The sequence below is a fragment of the Astatotilapia calliptera genome, chromosome 11, assembly GCF_964374335.1.
Source record: "Astatotilapia calliptera chromosome 11, fAstCal68.1, whole genome shotgun sequence".
NCBI classification, from domain to species: domain Eukaryota; kingdom Metazoa; phylum Chordata; class Actinopteri; order Cichliformes; family Cichlidae; genus Astatotilapia; species Astatotilapia calliptera.
Genome location: NC_137432.1, coordinates 6,721,567 through 6,739,983, shown reverse-complemented (window position 1 = coordinate 6,739,983; position 18,417 = coordinate 6,721,567). Strand labels below are relative to the sequence as shown.

General features: G+C 40.7%; 1 protein-coding gene across 2 annotated transcripts in view; it reads right to left on the bottom strand.

The window, feature by feature from the left end:
- Positions 1-4,872: 4,872 nt before the first annotated feature.
- The window catches only part of tgfbr2b (transforming growth factor beta receptor 2b), a 44,272-nt gene continuing 30,727 nt past the window's right edge, over positions 4,873-18,417 (bottom strand). For both annotated transcript variants that reach the window (XM_026183942.2, XM_026183943.2), the window contains 7 exons: positions 17,266-17,582; positions 16,941-17,189; positions 16,734-16,847; positions 15,930-16,067; positions 13,897-14,038; positions 7,487-7,614; positions 4,873-6,019 (listed from right to left, as the gene is read on the bottom strand). In XM_026183942.2, coding sequence (XP_026039727.1) covers positions 5,759-6,019; positions 7,487-7,614; positions 13,897-14,038; positions 15,930-16,067; positions 16,734-16,847; positions 16,941-17,189; positions 17,266-17,582 — 1,349 coding nt within the window. In that variant the 3' untranslated portion in view covers positions 4,873-5,758. The remainder of the gene's footprint in view (positions 6,020-7,486; positions 7,615-13,896; positions 14,039-15,929; positions 16,068-16,733; positions 16,848-16,940; positions 17,190-17,265; positions 17,583-18,417) is intronic.

Here is an 18,417-nt window from a genome sequence, read left to right as displayed (position 1 = left end):
AACTCCTTTAACAATAGTTACTGACAAAATGCTGATGCAACACTGTTTGTTGAAAATCAGTGTGTTTTAATGCTTTAATGCTATTAACCAGAAACCACTTTTTGTCCAACAAAGGGCAGACATGTTCATTAAACAAGCCCTGAAGAAAACTACAGCATGTCACTGTGGAAAGGATTCTCTCTGCTGCAGACTGCAGTACAATAATTACATAGTAATTGTTTCAGTGATTATACCCTGAAGGGAGACATAAATCTAAGATATGCCCACATTAGTTTATAGTCTTAATACAAGGTGGACTCTTGAAGCTGTTATCACTAAAGTCTGTGCCACGCAGGTGCATCACGCCTGGAAATGATCTGACAGCGACTGATCCGGTCTGGTGATTTGAGTGCAACAGGAAGGCAGAGTTGGGCTTCTGGGATATGCACAAAACCCTGGATTACTACAGAGGCCTGTAAAAGAATGGAAAAAAGTTAATTCTGGATGCAGAATGTTTGCCTCTGATGAGAGACAGGGATGCCAGGAGTTCACCAACAAAGAGTGGCATGAGGTTTAAGATGGAGAGAACAGGAGTGAGCCAGGGAGAAGGAGGGGAAACAGAGGCGGAGGAGGGAATGAAGGCCAGTTGGATTTAAAAGTTTGGCCAACCTTGAACAAATAAAACTAACTTTGCTTTTTTTTTTTCTTTCAGAATAGTTTGGCCTGCAGAGTATCATTGCATTGAAACAGACAATGAATGGCTACCAAGGACTCTTGATCATTGGGAATGGTTCTGGGGCAGCTGTCTAGTCATAGTACTTCCAGGTCAACATTCGCACCGACTAAAATGTCAGTAATAAATGTCATTAAAAAAAAATCATGATCAAAAAGCTTGAAGATCAAACTGCATGTCTGCAAGGTGGAAAAGCATGGCAACCTAACCTGACTGCAGAGGAGCTGCAGGAAGTAGTTGCTGACACTTGAGTAGTTGTCCACTCCAATGAGCAGCAGTTTTGCACAAACAGAAACCACATCTCATTACCAAAAGAGATCAAAAGGACCTTTTTTAATCACAAAGGCCTAAAGTCTGTGGAGCAACATTTGGATGACTCAGATTGCTTTAAAATAAGCCATAATCAGTAACGGTATGTTGGGTTTAAAATGGGGGTAAAAAAAACAAAAAACAATTAATAACACCTCACCAGCTGTTAAACATGGAAGTTGACCTATTGTCTTCTCAGGTTTCTCAGGTTGTGTATCAATGAGTAGCTTGGAAGCTGTCCAGACAGATATTATATAGTGAGGCAAAAATACACTAAAGCTTCTCGGCTGAGCCACTGGAACGTGAATGAAAACCCAAACTTTTTCCTTCATAAAGGTGACATTTGACGATCTCCCCTGTATCCTTAATGATGAGATCTGACACCTCAGTATATATCAGTAGAGATCACCTCCACTAATGTCTGATGCAAATACATGCTTCAAGAGGCAAAGAGTTAAAGATATAGGAACCTGTAAGACAGATTAATGCCATTATTTTATGCAAGTTATAATTTTAAAATATTTAATAACCCCAGGTTACCCGAATTTTTGTAGGCATGTACATGTGTTTCTTTGTACACTTGTCGCCTCAACATGAATCTGTTTACATAGCATTATATTGAGGGCAAAAAGAAAATCGTAAATGACGTAATCTTTGGGGGCTTAGAAGATTTATGTTTAGGTTGGGGTGACGTTTTGGTTAGGTCCTTTGGAGGGACAGAAACATGTAAGCACGTGTGTTTATATGACTACTTGTGATGTGGTACCCTCTGTTCTCTGGTTCATGGGAATCGCAAGCCTGTCATTACTTTTTTTCCTGATATAAAATAACCAGAGGAATGTCTGCACCACACTCACACACTTTGTGTCTGACATCCCACTAAAACCATTTCCACACTGCCCCTAAAAGCCTCTTGCACTAAAAACAGCTTGTCTGCTCAACTGACCCTCAACCCTCGGCTGCTTGGAGCTGCTGACTGCTCTCAGTCACTGTAACTGTGTATTTAAAGGTAAAGCAGGGCTTGCACTACAAAAAACAAAGTTCCAGTAACAGCAACAGCAGCTGTGCTCCAAATCAGAGTGTGCTATTTAAAATAATCACAAAATAGATCTTAAGCTACAGCTCTGGGGCCTGAATTCAAGTCAAACGTAAAAAAACAGAACCTGAACCACTACTTATTCTAATTTTATAATAAAAATGGATCAAATGAGTAGTTTAAATGTAAATAGGAAAAGGAAATGATCACACAGCTCTTTAGTTTGAATTAAGTTTGCAGAACTTGATAGCATCTTTCAGTTCATTCATTTTGTGTTCTGGGAAGTATATTTTGCTGTTTTTCCATCCAAAATTCTTTGATTCTTTCACCTGTTTTCAGTGAAAGCCTCTAATAAGCAAACATACAGACATAGTTAGATTCTACTAGATGGATCTAGTGGAGCATTTAGAAGTTAAAGAGTCAAATAAGACGGGGTGAAGATCAAAACTAGAGCTAAAAGTGGATTAACACTGGACCTACTCTGCATTTGCATGTGAAAACTGCTTTTTTCTCAGCTCCTGACAAGGTGTCAGGAGCAGTAACCACAGCAGCATTACAGCACAAAAAAATGAAATGTAGTACAGCTACGAATAGTCTGGAAAGGGACATTATAAAGTCTTATGAAGTGAATGGAAAAGAATTCTTAGCATGCAATTTTAAATTATGCTTGATTTCTTTTCACACAAATTTCTCTCAAGAATAGAAAACAGAGTGACACAAAAACAAGATGTGACTAAGTGACAAAGACAGATTAGGTGATGAAAACTTCTATACAAGTCACAATAATTTCTACTGTGAGCTCCAGGATGTTTTCTTTGTATACAAGGCTGACCAGTGTGCTGCTGCTCTTTGTGGATTTAGCGAACCAAATTCAATCGATGTTACAAGAGCTATCGTGGCGATTCTCCAAGCCCTACAGATGACAAAGTGTATATAAAGGTGGAATTTAATGACTCTGTGACACTGACATGAACACCGCTGCTGCTCAGCACTAGTCCAATATATTACATCACTGTTAACGTTACCACAGTAATACAAACTAAACACTTTAGCGGTACACTTCCTGGTAATTTGATGTAACCTTTGAATAACACAAAATTGTAAGACATCTGTTTGTTCTGCAGGTTGTTTCACTAAATTAAAAAACACAACTTCAGAACAATATCATATGTAGGCCCATTGTGTGATTAAAAATCCTGAAATAAATGAGGAAATTTAATATAGCCTGTTAAATTCCTATGGAATTTTTCCCAACAGTGTTTCTATCCTATTCAATTCAATTCAATGTTATTTTTACAGTGCCACATCACAACAACAGTCGCCTCAAAGTGCTTTATATCAGCTAGACCCTACAATAATACAGTACATACAGAGAAAAACCCAACAATCATATGACCCCCTACGAGCAAACACTTTGGCGACAGTGGGAAGGAAAAACTCCCTTTTAACAGGATGAAACCTCTGGCAGAACCAGGCTCAGGGAGGGGCGGGGCCATCTGCCAGGACCAGCTGGGGAGAGAGAAGGAAGACTGGATAAAATACTTATGCATCATGGGAATCTGTTGCTCCAACGGAACTTATTGTTTCGGACGAAAACACGAACACAGCGTACAGTCGAGTCTTAATAGCTTACTTACAACTGGACTCGTCAGGCACTCTTTTTGGCTGCAGTGGTTATTATTTACATGCTTCCAGCTCCCGTTTCTGCTTGATGACAGCTCGTACTTTTCCTTTTTCTCCCTCCCTCGCTCACAGACACATAACGGGTATGGCAGTCCATTCTCCCTGCAGCACGGACTACACTGCCCATCAGGCTACATTTTTTAGCGCTATGCCTGTAGCATTCTGCCTATTAGCTTAGCACAACAACAACAACAACAACAACAAAAAGGCGCTCTCTCACCCAGGAAACACACAGTAGCGCGCGTCATCCTGTAACCATGGTAACCGTAACGCTGCTGCCTGGAACAACAGAACATAGCTGTCAAACAAAACCCAAACAGTCCTGACCTGCAACAATGTGAAACAGGAAAATACCGCCGTGTAATCCATTTATTTCAACAAAGTAACTGTATTCTAAATACCACCTTTTTAAATGGTAACTGTAACGGAAAACAGTTTTTGTATTTTAAATACGTAACGTCAGTACATGTATTCCGTTACTCCCCAACACTGACCACTGTTAATCCATTTGTTTATACTGATGCATCTGCAGTGGATTAGATTTCTTTATAGTATATGAAAGGGAATCCTTGTATTGTCAATTGCAGAAAACCTCAACATCTCGGCATTGCATGCATATATAAATGATAAAGCTTTGCAGCCTTTGCAGTTAGCAACTAAAGAGCAGATATTTCCTCAGTTGTGGAGGACAAAGTCAAGCTGAAAGTGAAACAAACAGATAAGTAGCTCTGCATCTAAATAGGTCAGCTGATAACTAATGTAGTTACCATAACTTTGTGAGGTGGGGATTGCTCTGCTGCCTCTAACTGGTCAAACATGAATAAATCCAGCTTTCACTTTTAAATCATTTTAGTTTCACTTACCTGATCCAAATATATTAAAGCCTAAACCACTAAAATTACATTTATTGTACTTCTGACCCCAAAAAATTTAACATAAATTTACATATTTGATTTATAGTTTTTTGCTACATCTGGCATGTTTTGTGTAGTTTATTGCTTACAGCTTTTGATCTTAAGCAAACAAAAACATATAAGTGTGTTATGGCCAGAGAAAGGACACTGATGATGTAGAAGTCTCATAAACTAATGATACAGTTGGAGTTAGATGTGAACAAAACAGTCATAAAAAGGAAACATGACACAGTTTTAATTAACAGTTTTGAAAAAAAAAATCAGTGTCAACAGAATCAGCATACAGATATATTTAATTCTTAAAAGATTTACAATATCTTACATATGGTACATATTGAAAAGCGGGATAAACGATCTTTGGCACACTCAGTTTCCTGGTGATACAGACAGAAAACATACACAGTTGTAAAAAATGCATCTTTATATAGTCTTTTGATCTCTGCATAAGCGCTGTAGAAGGAAGACTTTCCCTTTTAGCTTTGATTTGTCATCTGTATTACAGTTTATGTCTCTGTGTACAACGTGCTTGCTTATCTGGAAAACAAAGTTAAGGCATAGCTTGGTAGAAAGAAAAAGAACACACACATACATTCACACACCCACAGACACGTATTCCTTTAATTTCCTGCTGGTGAGGATGGAATCTGTAGCATCATTAGTGTTAAGGCGCTGCTGACAGTTTGGCTCAAAGTTGAACACACAAAGGCACTTTCAGGCAAAAGGCACGTTAGAGTACATAAAAACATCTGTAATAAGTAGTAGGTGGTAAAGTGCACACTGAATATCTTTGGTATAGGATGTATTGCCCAGTTTGTTTCTCGTGGAGAGACCTTGAAGAGAAGCCCATCAGACTCGCCACGCTCAGCGTATCTCGAGAAGCTTCCAGTTATCTTTTTTGGTTCTGTAGCTACCAGCTGATTATGTCGAGCCACATCTTAAATGTGGCGAAGACCAAAAGCATCCAAAAGTTGATCTTTGCTGGGCTACAATGACAGATGACGCTGCGACTCACACTCGGCTTGGCTCAAAGTCCTACAAGAGCTGAGCTCCAGGACACTATTCAGAGTTTAGTCCTCAGTCCCATCCCAGGAAGTGGCATTTTTCTCACTTCTTGTCGCTAATGGAGCAGTCCACAGCTATGATGTTTTGTATTTCTGTAATTTTCACTTCCTCCTCTGGGATCTCCACCTCTACTGGGATCTTTAGTTCCTCTACAATCTTCTCCGCCGAGGAGCTCCGGCTGGACAGCTTGCCCATCTCGTCTTCCAGCTCAGAGATGCGTTCGGCAATGCAGTGTGCAGTGAGGCGGGCCTCGGGATCGTGGTCCCAGCATTCCTTAATGGTGGCGCACATCACTGCCATGCCCTGTAGAGGGAGGCAGAGAGCATGTGTTATCAGATAGAAACTTTTTAAAAGAGAGAGAGTGCTAGGAGAATTCTACAAAAGCAAAGATGAGTGCAGAAATAAAACTATTCTATATATGTAGTTTTTATATCCCAGTGACCACTGAAATAAAAGTCAGATAATTCCAAGATAGTCACGGAATGCTGAGACTTGGTTAGTTTAGTTAAAACTTCTTACATATGAAATCAAACCGGTTATAGTGGTTCTAAGAGAAGTTATAAATGTACAAGCACTGAAGTTAAAAAGCAAATTAAAAGCAACACTTTCATTATTTGGAAGCAGTGAACTCAGTCGGTTTTAGATGTTACAAATGCATAAGGCAGCTTTCACCTCATTAAACCAAAGTTTAGCTAATTGCCATTTTACAGTGAGCAGAGTAAAGTTGGAGGCACCTCTACTGGGACTAAACTGTTATTAAAACCAAACCTGTCTCCGTATTTAGAAGGTGGCTGACTGTAGCACAGTCAGCAAAGAGGCTGCCTGGAACCGCTGTGACTAAAAAGGTTGTAGTATTTATTGTACTTCAACTTTAATGCATCACATTTGTTAGAGAGCAATGCTCTTTTTTTCCTTCTCTCACCCCAACCGGTCACAGCAGATGGCCCCGCCCCTCCCTGCGCCTGATTCTGCCGGAGGTTTCTTCCTGTTAAAAGGGAGTTTTTCCTTCCAACTGTCGCCAAAGTGTTTGCTCACAGGGGTCATATGATTGTTGGATTTTTCCCTGTATGTATTATTGTAGGGTCTACCTTACAATATAAAGATCCTGTGGCAACTGTTATTGTGATTTGGCGCTGAATTGAATCTTCCACTTATGTGACTGGCATTTATGTCAGCATTAACATGTCTCTCTGTCTCTGCTGTCTTCACACAAACAAGCAAAGCAATTTATGATTAGGATTTACCAAAAAGATTGATTGAATATAGGGAAAGTGTTAAATGCAAAACTGTTTAAAGAGCAAAGAGACGAGCCACAGCCTATGCTGAAAAATGTTTTCAAGTGTCAAAGGCCGGCTTTTACTCTTTTACTGCAAAAATTAGTTATTTAAACTTGTTCTCACTCCATTGTGCTTATTAGCTATGAGTCCATCACACAGGTAAACTAACTAAACTAAACCAAAGAAAAATAAAAATAAGCATAGAAAAATAAATAAACTACAACAAGTACAATGTACAAAAGGGGATACATTATCGTATAAATTAGTTAAACATACTATTACATTCAAAATGTACACTTGTGTTATATAAAATTATGTGTGCAAAAAATCGTGACAATAGATACATATTTACTAATGTAAAATATGAAACTTATTTGAGTGTTCACACTCAATTGATTGATTGTGTTATTTTAATTTTCATCCTAACTTTTGTTCTACATTGTAGAAAGCTGCATCTACAATTTTGATTAGTACTGCAGTCTAATGCACTCACCTGGTGCCTGAGCCAGCTGTCGGGGATCTCAGGCCTCCCTCTGTCTCTCAGCACATTATCCTTCATGCTCTCCACACAGGGGTGCTCTCGCACTTTAGAGCCGTACGCCGGCTCGTAATCCTTTACTTCTGCAAAACACAAGCACAACTCACAGATCAGACATGGACTGCAGACCCTAAACTGAGCTGCAAGTAAACCACATCCTTCTTTACAGCCACTTGTATGTACCAGTATTTGTCATTTTCAAAATCTTGAAAGGTGCGTATGATGATATGTGAAAATTTTAAGATAAAGAAGAAAAGGAAAGAGAGGGAGAGGGAGACTGAGTGTGACAGGTGGCTGAGTTAACCTTACTAGAAAGTGCAAAAGCATCCTGGTATGAGGTCATTACACCCCAAAACCACTGAGCTTGAATTTCCACCCGAGCTTTGAGCCTTGTACGCTGGCACCAATAATGCTGACAGTGGGAAAGAATTGCTTTTATGAAGCCTTGGCGGGAGGAAAAATGCCCACTTTGGCACTCAAATGACGATCGTGTCTAAAAACAAACAAATCAGCTTCCGCTAACAAGCCATTATTTGCAACCTCAGAGCAAAGAACACCAAAATAACAATCGGTTATTTTTTTTACTCTTTTATGCTCAAAAAATAGCTGGGGTGCAGGGGGTGGAAGGGCATCATGTTGAAACCATGAAAAATGAAAAACAAGGCTCTGGGATTGGGTCCAAACCTCATGAAACCGAACTCACAACAGCTGCAGTCTGCCTCCAACCCCGGAAAGGAAGGCTCCCAGGATCTCACAGTTGCTGTGTAATGAGATACTAATCACTGCAAACTCATTTCTGTTTGCCCATCTGACACCGGAAATGATGCACAAATAATTAGCAAATAATCTATCCCTGGACGTCAGTGTTCTTATGCTTAATAACAAAGTGTTCTTCCCAACCTGTCAAACACTGGGTATTATTCTCTAATAAACTGTCATTTGTGCTACATTTTGCTGCAGTTTGCTTTTCTCTGTTCTGCTGCCTCCAAACCAATGGTCTTTGGAAGTCCATTTGATTCTAAAGGGAACTAAATCCTGACCTGGTGAGTCACACAGGTCACACTCAGTCCAGTGTCTGGGTGGATCTCTGGGTGTTTTAGTCAGTTGAGGCTGACCACATTTTAGACCAGGTCTAAATATCCTTGACTCTATTTGGGCTAAGTACTCGGTTTCCCTTTACATTCGGTCTCTCGTTTTCCAAAATATTAGTCATGTTTGGTTAAGTTTCACTAGTTTGGATTGCAATTCTTAAACGCCTGCTGCTCAATGTTCGTTCGTGAACTTTCAACAGCCTCACAACCATTTAACTGGCACCTCTGAACCTTCAAATCATCTCACATTGTCTGCAACAGCACTTTAAGAACTTGGAAATTTTTCTAAACTTAAAGTGTATTTACCACCTTTGACCAAAGATGCAGTCATTGGTATGTCACTACCTATAGTAAAATCCTAAATTTCCAAACTCAATATCCTTTATGAGATACAGAAGTCATTTCTCAATATTTACCATCTACATACATTTTTCTATATTTTCACTACCTAAACATTTTTGGTACAGTATAAATTATGCTATACTATAATTTGCTATTACCGTTAAAACTACAGCTACAAATGTTACTCCCTTGTTTGTTTAAAATGACACTAGAAATGATGGGAGATTACATTGGAAGTCAAGGGCTGCATTATGAAGCACTACCAGAGCAAGCTAGGCTAACACACAGCTGTCACTCAAGCTAACCAGTGTTTTTTTCTGCATGTATCTTTAATAAAGGACCTATTATCTGAATAAGCTTTAGGTGATGAGTGTCAATTCCCCATTTTAAATTTATTTATGTACAGTGAGAGAGTGGAAACACGAATTCAGAAAGACCAGAGTTGAAGAAAGCGGCACTTGTAGCTGTTCAAATTCCCATTTAATCTCAAAGCACTTAGTAAATGTCTACATAGCTATGTATATTTCCATATCAACTAGATGCTTTGATGTAGTGGTTAGCAGAATGATGCGGTGAAATATATGATAAGTGATGCAGTCTCATATAACCACGTGCAGCCCTGCTGCTTATCCTCAAATACAGGAAGTTAGGAGGTTGGGGTAAAATCCCGCAGACAGGAAACTGGAGGGCTAGGATTGGGACTATGTGCAGAAACGCTGACTCTACAGACCCACACTTCCTGTTTTGACATGTGGAAGTTCCCTCAGTTTTAGTATTTTAAAACAGGACCCAGCCGGGCATGGCCCATTCCCTGCAGGGCTATTTATGCCAGGCCTGGTATTGTCCTCAGCTTTCTGCTGTTTAGATCTCCTGCTGTGGAGCTGGTATAAATACCACACATTTTCCTGGACTGCATACAGCTGAAGCACAGAGTTGAAAACAGAAATAAAAAGAGGTGGAGTACCTTCTAAACATCAAGACATCACAGAGTGGAAAAGGTCCTATTTCATGCTCCATTACTGATTTGGCTCTTGTACACTTGTCCTTTTTCTGTGAATGATACATGGGGACTACACGTGCGGTCTACATGAGGCGGGGCCTGTTTTCCTTCTCTGGACCTTTGAAAAGCTATGAGAAGAATTTCATCTGAGAGGAGATTTCAAAAGAGACTGCAACCAGAGCTTCAGTCTCACTTTCCTCTTGCTGTCTGGGGCCCGCAGTTAAAATCCCGATATATTCAATCTAAGTGCTGGAAAGTGGTTTACGACAGTTTCCTTTTCAGATTATCTGTCTGAAACCTTTGTGGCCTGAAGGTTAGCAGAAACCCCGTGGCTGGCTACGCTGTCTGGGATCTGCTATCTCCAGACAAACATCTCCATGTTTGGCGTTTGAGAGATTTCAGACTCTCGAGAGAAGTATAACATGAAACTGATCCCACACTGATGCAAAACAAACTACATTGCAAGAAATGAACCTGCGTAAACTCTAATGAACCACACTGTCATCGAAACAAAATCTCCTCTCCACAGAAACAAAGAATCCGCCCATCTCTAGAGAAAGTTGTGGGCTGAATTCCTGTGGCAGGTTTGTGGCTAGCACTTGGGGTGCTGTGAAGTTTAATGTCAGTGCTGTTAGTAGTACTTTGATTGGGGGGGGGGGGGGGTTACAAGTTGAAATAGCAGATTCCCTCCAAATGAATACCTGAAACTTAAAAGAAAGAAGCAGTCAGTCCTATCTTCATGTCTGTTCTCATTTGATTGGTTTGTTTGGAATTACTGTATTCTTCAGCTCTTTGTCTGTTTAGTCTTATTTGACTTGTCTTTTACTGTTATTGCTCTTTATCTGCGTTATTTTTATTTTAATAGGTAATTTAGTATCTGACCGGAGATGACACACTTAGTTATCTTGAAATGTTTACACTCAGCTGCCAGTTTATGTAAGATACACTTAGCTAAAAATAACTAAAAGCTATTTAGAGAATTTAGAGAAAAACAAAAGAAAAAAAGCCACCAACAGAGATGTTATAGTAATATAAAATAGTATATTGCACAGCTATGACATCAAAATTATGTGGCGCATGGACCTGGGTCCTTTGAGGGTGTCCTGTGGGAGTCTGTTGGTTGTAAGACTTAAGTGGGTCAAGCTCATTCTCCTGCACCTGGTGCATTTATTGTTCACCCAACCATCCATTTCCTACTGATTATACATCAGTTTAAAATGAGATTCCAATGCAAGGATGCTTCATTCAATTAAACACCTGTTGCTTCAACTCTTCTCTTCTTGTGTGTCTCTCTCCCCCTCCTTACTTTGCATCTCTGATAAGAGGGAGTAAGACATGAGAAGAGGATGAGAGGAAAGGGAGGACGTGCAAACTAAGAAATGAGAAAAGGGGTATATCTTAAGAGTTCCACTTCCTGTGGAAATGTTGAAGAAAATATCCTGCTAGGGAACATGGCGTACCCCTGTTGTTGCCAGAGGTACAGCAACAGTTAGAGGGGTGTTAACTGTTAAAGAAAGCAGCACACGTGTATCCAAGATTTCCCAGTAGAAAATTGCATTGTAATAAAATTGTAAATATTCTTCACCGTACGTGTAATAATTTTAAAATTAGTCACAAACTAAGTCCTACACACTCAGTGTCGAGAAATTCTTCAATCTAAACATCATCAGGGCAGGATTGTTCTTAAGGGCTAACCACGTTACTTTTAGCTAAACGGGTCGAATGAACTGGCAACTGAGATTACAATAACCCTACAGTAATTACAGAGAGTGGTCTCAGTCTTGTCTAAGGTAAAAAGTGAGCGTATTTCCAAAATGTTGATCATTAACTTCTGTGTTCTTTTAGCTTTTTATCAACCCCTCACCAGCTGCTGCTAATGGCAGTGTCCCTACATGGCCCACAAGGCTTTTGCTTGGCATGGTGCAAACCTTTCTCCCTGCTCCATTTACTCTGCATAACCCTCAGCTCAGACTGAACATGCGGGCCCTGCTGCGCCCTGCAGGCTAATTCAGGATAAGTAAATAAAATGCTCAGAGACCCACGGAGAATGTACTATAAGTGACCACAACAACAATGCCAGAGCAGGGTAGTATTTCGATCCACCATTCTGACCCCTGTTGTTGCGGTGGAGACAGAGGAAATACACACACACACACACACACACACACGCTCACACACACACTCCCAGATTGAGACATGGAAACAGGATGAGATGAGGGCATCTGTCTAAGACCTCCATTTCTGTTCCACTGTCTCCAGGTGACTCTCTTTACTCTGAAGAAACACACACACTCTGTGTAGACAGAGGAAATAAACACACACACACACACACATACACACACTCTGTGTAGACAGAGGAAATAAACACACACACACACACTGGAATGTGACTGTCTCATTCTAAATATCTCAGACTGTCTAGAAAAGCCCAAGAGACAGAGGGAACAACATAAACCACAGAGAGTCCCTCTCTACTCTAAGGAGACTGGAATAAAACACACAAAAACAAATTTGTGTGAGCTGTACTTCATTAAAAGGTCCTCTCTAAGATTTAAAGTCTATAGTACAATCTAATTTTGCAAGGTGAGAATTACTGATAGAAAGATTTTTGATCAAAGTGGCATTAATACCGGACTCACACACCCTCATGTGCATAAGAGCGAAATGATTCCCTTCCAGCACTGAAACAAAACTGGTGGTATCAAAACTCCCTTTCCTAATTGTGTGCGTGTTTAGCTACTGTAAGGTAGTAGTGTGTTGTTGTGTTGTTGCCCTACAGATTGTTCCTTGTCCTCGATTCTCGTGATCTTCCACTGACATTTGAATTGGTGGCTTAAGAATTGCCTTTCTGTTCTTTACTGATGATTTGGTACTATTCATTATACAGCATGCAGCCAAATGTGAAACAGCTCGGTTGTGTGTCACCGGTTCCCTGTTTAGGCCACGAATATCTGATTGCTTGGACTGCAGTTCATTGCTTGGTGGATTAGGAGTTTCTATTTCTATTTTTTTCAACTGGCAGAAAAAGCAAGACAAGACCAGAACAAGTTTCAGGGATCTAACTGTAACCCTTACACTAAAACCACATTCTGAGCCTCAAAAATAAATTAAAACACACACACACACACACACACACACACACACACACACACACACACACACACACACACACACAGCTGAAGCAGGTACAGTAACCACTCCAGCTCTCTCCCCCTGATTTCCTGCCCAAAGAAGGGCAACCGCACGGTTCAGATTGTCTCCCTCGCACATCAGACATTCCTCAAATTCCTGCTGCTAAAGCTGAAGGTTGAGGTGCAGTGCAACAGATGAGGCCATCAGCCTCCTTGCTGCCCCCATCAAAAACAAAAGCCTAACAGTAAACAGTAGTCCTGAAACTACTGTCTACACTATGTAGGTCTCACACACACACGGTAGCAGTTTCAAGCAGCTTTCAACACATTGGCCTTCAAACGTATTGCGTGAAGTCAGCTGATTAAAGTGACCTTTTCCTTTTCTTTTAGTAATTGTGACGTATAGGAAATAGCCAAATACTTCCAGTTGTTTCATGACTGAAGGGACATGACCGGAAAGAAAGGAAGGTAGAAGATAAGCAGTCATTTTTATGACATTGCATTACACACGGCACAAACTGAGTTAGACCTCACACACACCTTCATTATGTGACATGTTAACATCATTCTGCCCAACTGCTTCTCCTGCTGAGCTTGATCTGACAGGCCAAAACTCACAGAGCATGCTGTCACTGTAGAGTCATCTCAGTTGCTGAGACACTTCACCTGAGCAGATTTGTTTTATTCTGAGAGTGAGTGTGCGCTTATGTGTTACATTACATCATACTTCCCACAGCTTGGTAATTACTGAACACGTTTGTGTGTTTACATGTGTGTGCAGTGTGCACTGTGTGCACTGACCTCCAATAGCTTCACACCTTGACGTCATCTCCCACAGGACCAGAGCCATGGAGTAAATGTCAGTCTGCTTGAAAGACTCGATGTTCTCCAGATTTAGTCGGGCCTCCAGCACCTCTGGTGCCATATAGCGCGCAGTGCCCACCTGCCCAACAAAGGCAGCAAACAGGGGTTAACACACAAACAGGCACACCCAAGCATTAAACAGATTATCACCTTATCACTACACTGTCTCTCAAAGCCTGATTAATGGTGCTGGTGCAATAAATCAAAGCACTGGCTCAGTGGCAGAAGACCTGACTCACTCCTCGCTTCATTCAGAAACAGGTAAGAAAAAGAAATGACATTTGACATCATAAAACAGAGAGATTCTAGTCTAGCCATTCATCTGTTTGATGTGCGCTGTTAAATTACACATAGTAGCTACTGCACTGTTTGCTCCAGACAACTTTCAATGTTGCTGTTATGCTGCAGTGTTTCTGTATACTCCAGATGCATTTCTTCACAGCCAGACATGGAACAATATATATTTTTTGCAAGTCTGCAGAGTCCTACATTTAATAGTCAACCTCCAAGCCAAGATCAACAAGTTGTCAAAGTTTTAACTAAAAGCAGATATAGAAAATTAAGTCTCAGCTGAAGACAAACTCAATTCAAGGTCACGTCCAGAATAAAGATCTTTAGCCTCACGTTAAATCACAAGTCAAGACAATCAATGACTTCCAAGTCAAAATCACAAATTCCTGTCAGGAGAAATCAGTTTGAGTTCAAACCAAACAAGATTAAAGTCCAATGTTGAATTATTTAAGTATTATTTCAAGTCTCAGCTTAAACTCAGTGGCTTAGGTGAATATTTAGAACATACTCTCTCCCAGTTTTTACTGAAAGTAGAGGGATACCATTCTCATCAAGTCGCTGCACGTCAAATCTAATAGTTTGCACGTCTTTGCAACTGTATGCTTGCAAATCTTGGGACTCTTTTGATTTTGTAAAGTAGAGTTTGGAGTCATCATGGACTGTAATGGAAACGTATAAGCTGAAAGTGAAAGTGGAACAGTTTTCTGCCTTTAAAAGTGACGTTTGTGCGTCAATCAAAGTCAATTAGCATAACCGTTTTGCATTCCATCTACTTTCCCACGAGTAAAACGGTGGCTTGTACTGTTCCACAGTAACCCAAGCAGTAATCCAAATGGCTTTGAGTTTAGATGTGCAAACTGGTCAAATAAGCTAGCTGACTGTATATGCAAATTCATTCTTGCAATGCTAATGCAAGACTTATGTCCTTTCCACCACAGGTACTCTGTCAGTTCAACAGCTTTGTAGTGCATTTACATGCATTTGTTCCATTAGTGCTTACCATGAGCATTTTCCAAATCTGTCTTTTCACTGCTGCTTTAATAACCATAAAACATCTGAGATTTACATAACATCAAATTTCCCATGTGCTGTATATGCAAAAATACTGCTGACATGGTTTTGCGAGTGGTTGCACGAGTTGCATTTTTATGCAAAGAAAAGTTCGACCACACGCGCACACATGATTGAAAAGAATTTACACCGAAACCTAAGCTCAGGATAATATCTGACAGAGACACACACACACAGTCACGGAAGTTATAATTACAACCTACTAGCTGGGAATTTCCAACTTTTAATTGTGAGTGGAACCAATAGTGACATTGAACAATCATACTTCGGCCTACGCATGAGCTGAGGTTAAAACCCCCCCAAAAAGGAAGAAAAGATTGAACAGCCAGGATTTTGTTGTGGTTGCACTCACTGCACCTCTTCCTTCATCACTTGATTACTGATCAGTCTGTCAGTTTTCTTTTGTCAGCAAACAATCAAACACATTCTCAGGAGAAGTAGGAGGAAGGCAAAACAAACACAACCCGCTCATATCTCATCAGATATGGTGAGATATGACAGCTACAAATCTATTACCGCAGATATTTGCAGGTTATGCTTTTGATATCTCTTGGCAGTTGTGTTTAAAGACCATTTGTTAAAAAGAGGAATCCATAATGATATTTAACCTGTCCACTGTTGGCAAGTTCATCCACTGACAGGCTGCTGTCCAGACAGAGTCCCAGGCCAAAGTCACAAACACAGCACGTCCCGTCGTTTTTCACCAGGATGTTGGAGCTCTTCAGGTCTCGGTGGACTATCGGCACCTAGGAGAATAACAGACACTTGATCGTCCAAATGAATAAAAATAATAAGCATGAAAGCAGAGATCAAAATGGTAAAGAGATAATACGATGTATGTAGCCTGAGTTACAGGATGTTGATCTGTTGACTTTTCCCCTAGTGTCACCAGGCATTAAGCATTGTGTCCTGTGTCTTTTAGAAAACCTTAATCTAGCTGTAATTTGATGCTGAGAAAGTCCCTCTTGGCTTTACATTTGACATTTTTACTTAATTCTAAGAGTGCTACAGGTTTGGGCTGCTGTGAGGACCTCCCTTCATCTCACTCCCTGCATGTTATTCACTGTTATTTGCTCCCTCCTGTACTTTGTATTTTTTTTCTGTTTGTTTAAAGGGAGTTCTTCCTGTCAGAGATTATGAGTTTTTTTTGTACCGTGTAGGATCTGTACTTTCTACACTGCATAAACTAAATTTAACTGAACTGAATTAATGCCATCGTCTCACTATAACAATTCGATGTATCCAGTTAATATTTGCTAAAAACTTGATGGACAGCAGTACTCATAACAGGTGAAGAAAGGCTGAAGTGTTTTTATTGGAACAAGTGTCATCTGAATGCTGCTAACGTGGCTAATAGCAGTCACATGGATGGATTGCTGCCCTACTGCTAAATATGACTTGTGATCTTTAACCTTAGGGCTTCCACAGGGGAGGCGATCACTGTGGAGGTGGGCAACACCCCGTGCCAGAGAGCTGCTGAACACCTGCAGCTCCTGCCAGCTGATCACGTGATGTGTCAGGTACTCCTAGAAGACAGAGATGTGACAGTGTATTAGCATTTTGAGAAGTTACAAACTAAAGTAATACCACTTTCATATTCCGGACACTTGTGCACTCACCTGTAGGTTTCCTTTGGGGTGGAAGGCCGTGATCAGCCAGTACTGTTTCTCCACCTTCCGCTCCTCAGCTGTCAGGAAGTGGAGGATATTCTCATGTCGGAGGTCTGTGTTGGAGAAAATGTCCTTCTCGTTCTTCCAGGAGGCGTACTCTTCGTAGGGGAAGATCTTTACAGCTACTGTTTCAAACTGATTCCACGTAGTCTGCTTCAATTTAGCCTTGTATACCTGAGCAAAGCGACCCTTTCCCACCTGGGACACAAGCAAAAGTTAAGATTAGAGTTTGAAGCAGCACAGCTCCACATATGTATCAAATATGTTTGCATACCAGCAGATCCAGCTCTATAGGCAGCGGCTCTGTGTTGTGGTTCAGACTGTTGGCATGAGTCGAGCTGCTGTCGGACTTATCGTCATCTGTCATGATGGCGCAGGCGTCACTGCAGTCCAGCCCACCGGCTATTGGCTTACGCTTAAAGTTAAAGCTGCTCTCCCATTGGCGGTTGGGACGCCTCTGCCGATGGATTCTGCACCAGTAGAACATTCCAAAAAACGCGATCACCATCACCAGCAGGGGCAGCATGCTCACCAGAACTGCAGATATCAAAGAGTGGTTGGACTCCAGTGGATCTGGAGTTGGATCCACAGCTGGGGAGAGAAGATGAAAAACATGAAAAAAGCGTGAGCATGAGATGCGTAAGCTAATGAGTCCCAACTGAGAAAGAAGACGCACAACGATAACATAAGGTTGTGTGACATCAGAAATGGAAATGTATCGAGATAGTAGCAGAACGCAAAAATTCCCCATGTAAGAGCTAAACTGCTCGTGGGTGGACTTTGAACTGAATCATGAAAGTCAGCTATGAGGATACGTTAAGAATATTGTTAAAAAATGACTCACCATCATTTGCTGTCATGTTATTAAAACAAAAAAAAATTCTCCCTGCTGCACAAAACGCCTTCAGGTTTGCTCAGAGTTTTCCTTAGCTATCTGAAGCTAAGGTGGGAAGATGTAGATATTTTTGAAACCGCCAACGTGAGTCAGAGCTCTGTTAAAGAATGAGCATAATAGTCTTCTCGGGACTGTCATGAAGCTATTAATGCAAAGTCAGTTTTTCAGTAGACTGTTTTATGATGCTGATGTGATTCTAGTTGGTATTGTTGATTTGGTGAGATGCATTAACAACCTACAGTGATCAGTGGATTCTGGAAAAGTAACTTTTGCATTTGAACAGCTTGTACTTACAGCTCGTGTTAGTTTCACACAACTTTTTCGGCACCTATTACTAATTAGTAGATCTTTCTTTAAAATGAAGCCGGGGTCGACCTTTGCTGAAAAGGACACGCAGGCTAGTTTCTGTGCTCTGTGCGGTGGATGCAACAGCAGCACACGTCAGTTTCCTCCCACTGCCACCACACTGAGGACACCACAGGGAAATCATTCTTAAACCCTGCACTATAAAAACATCATTGTGTTCCCCAC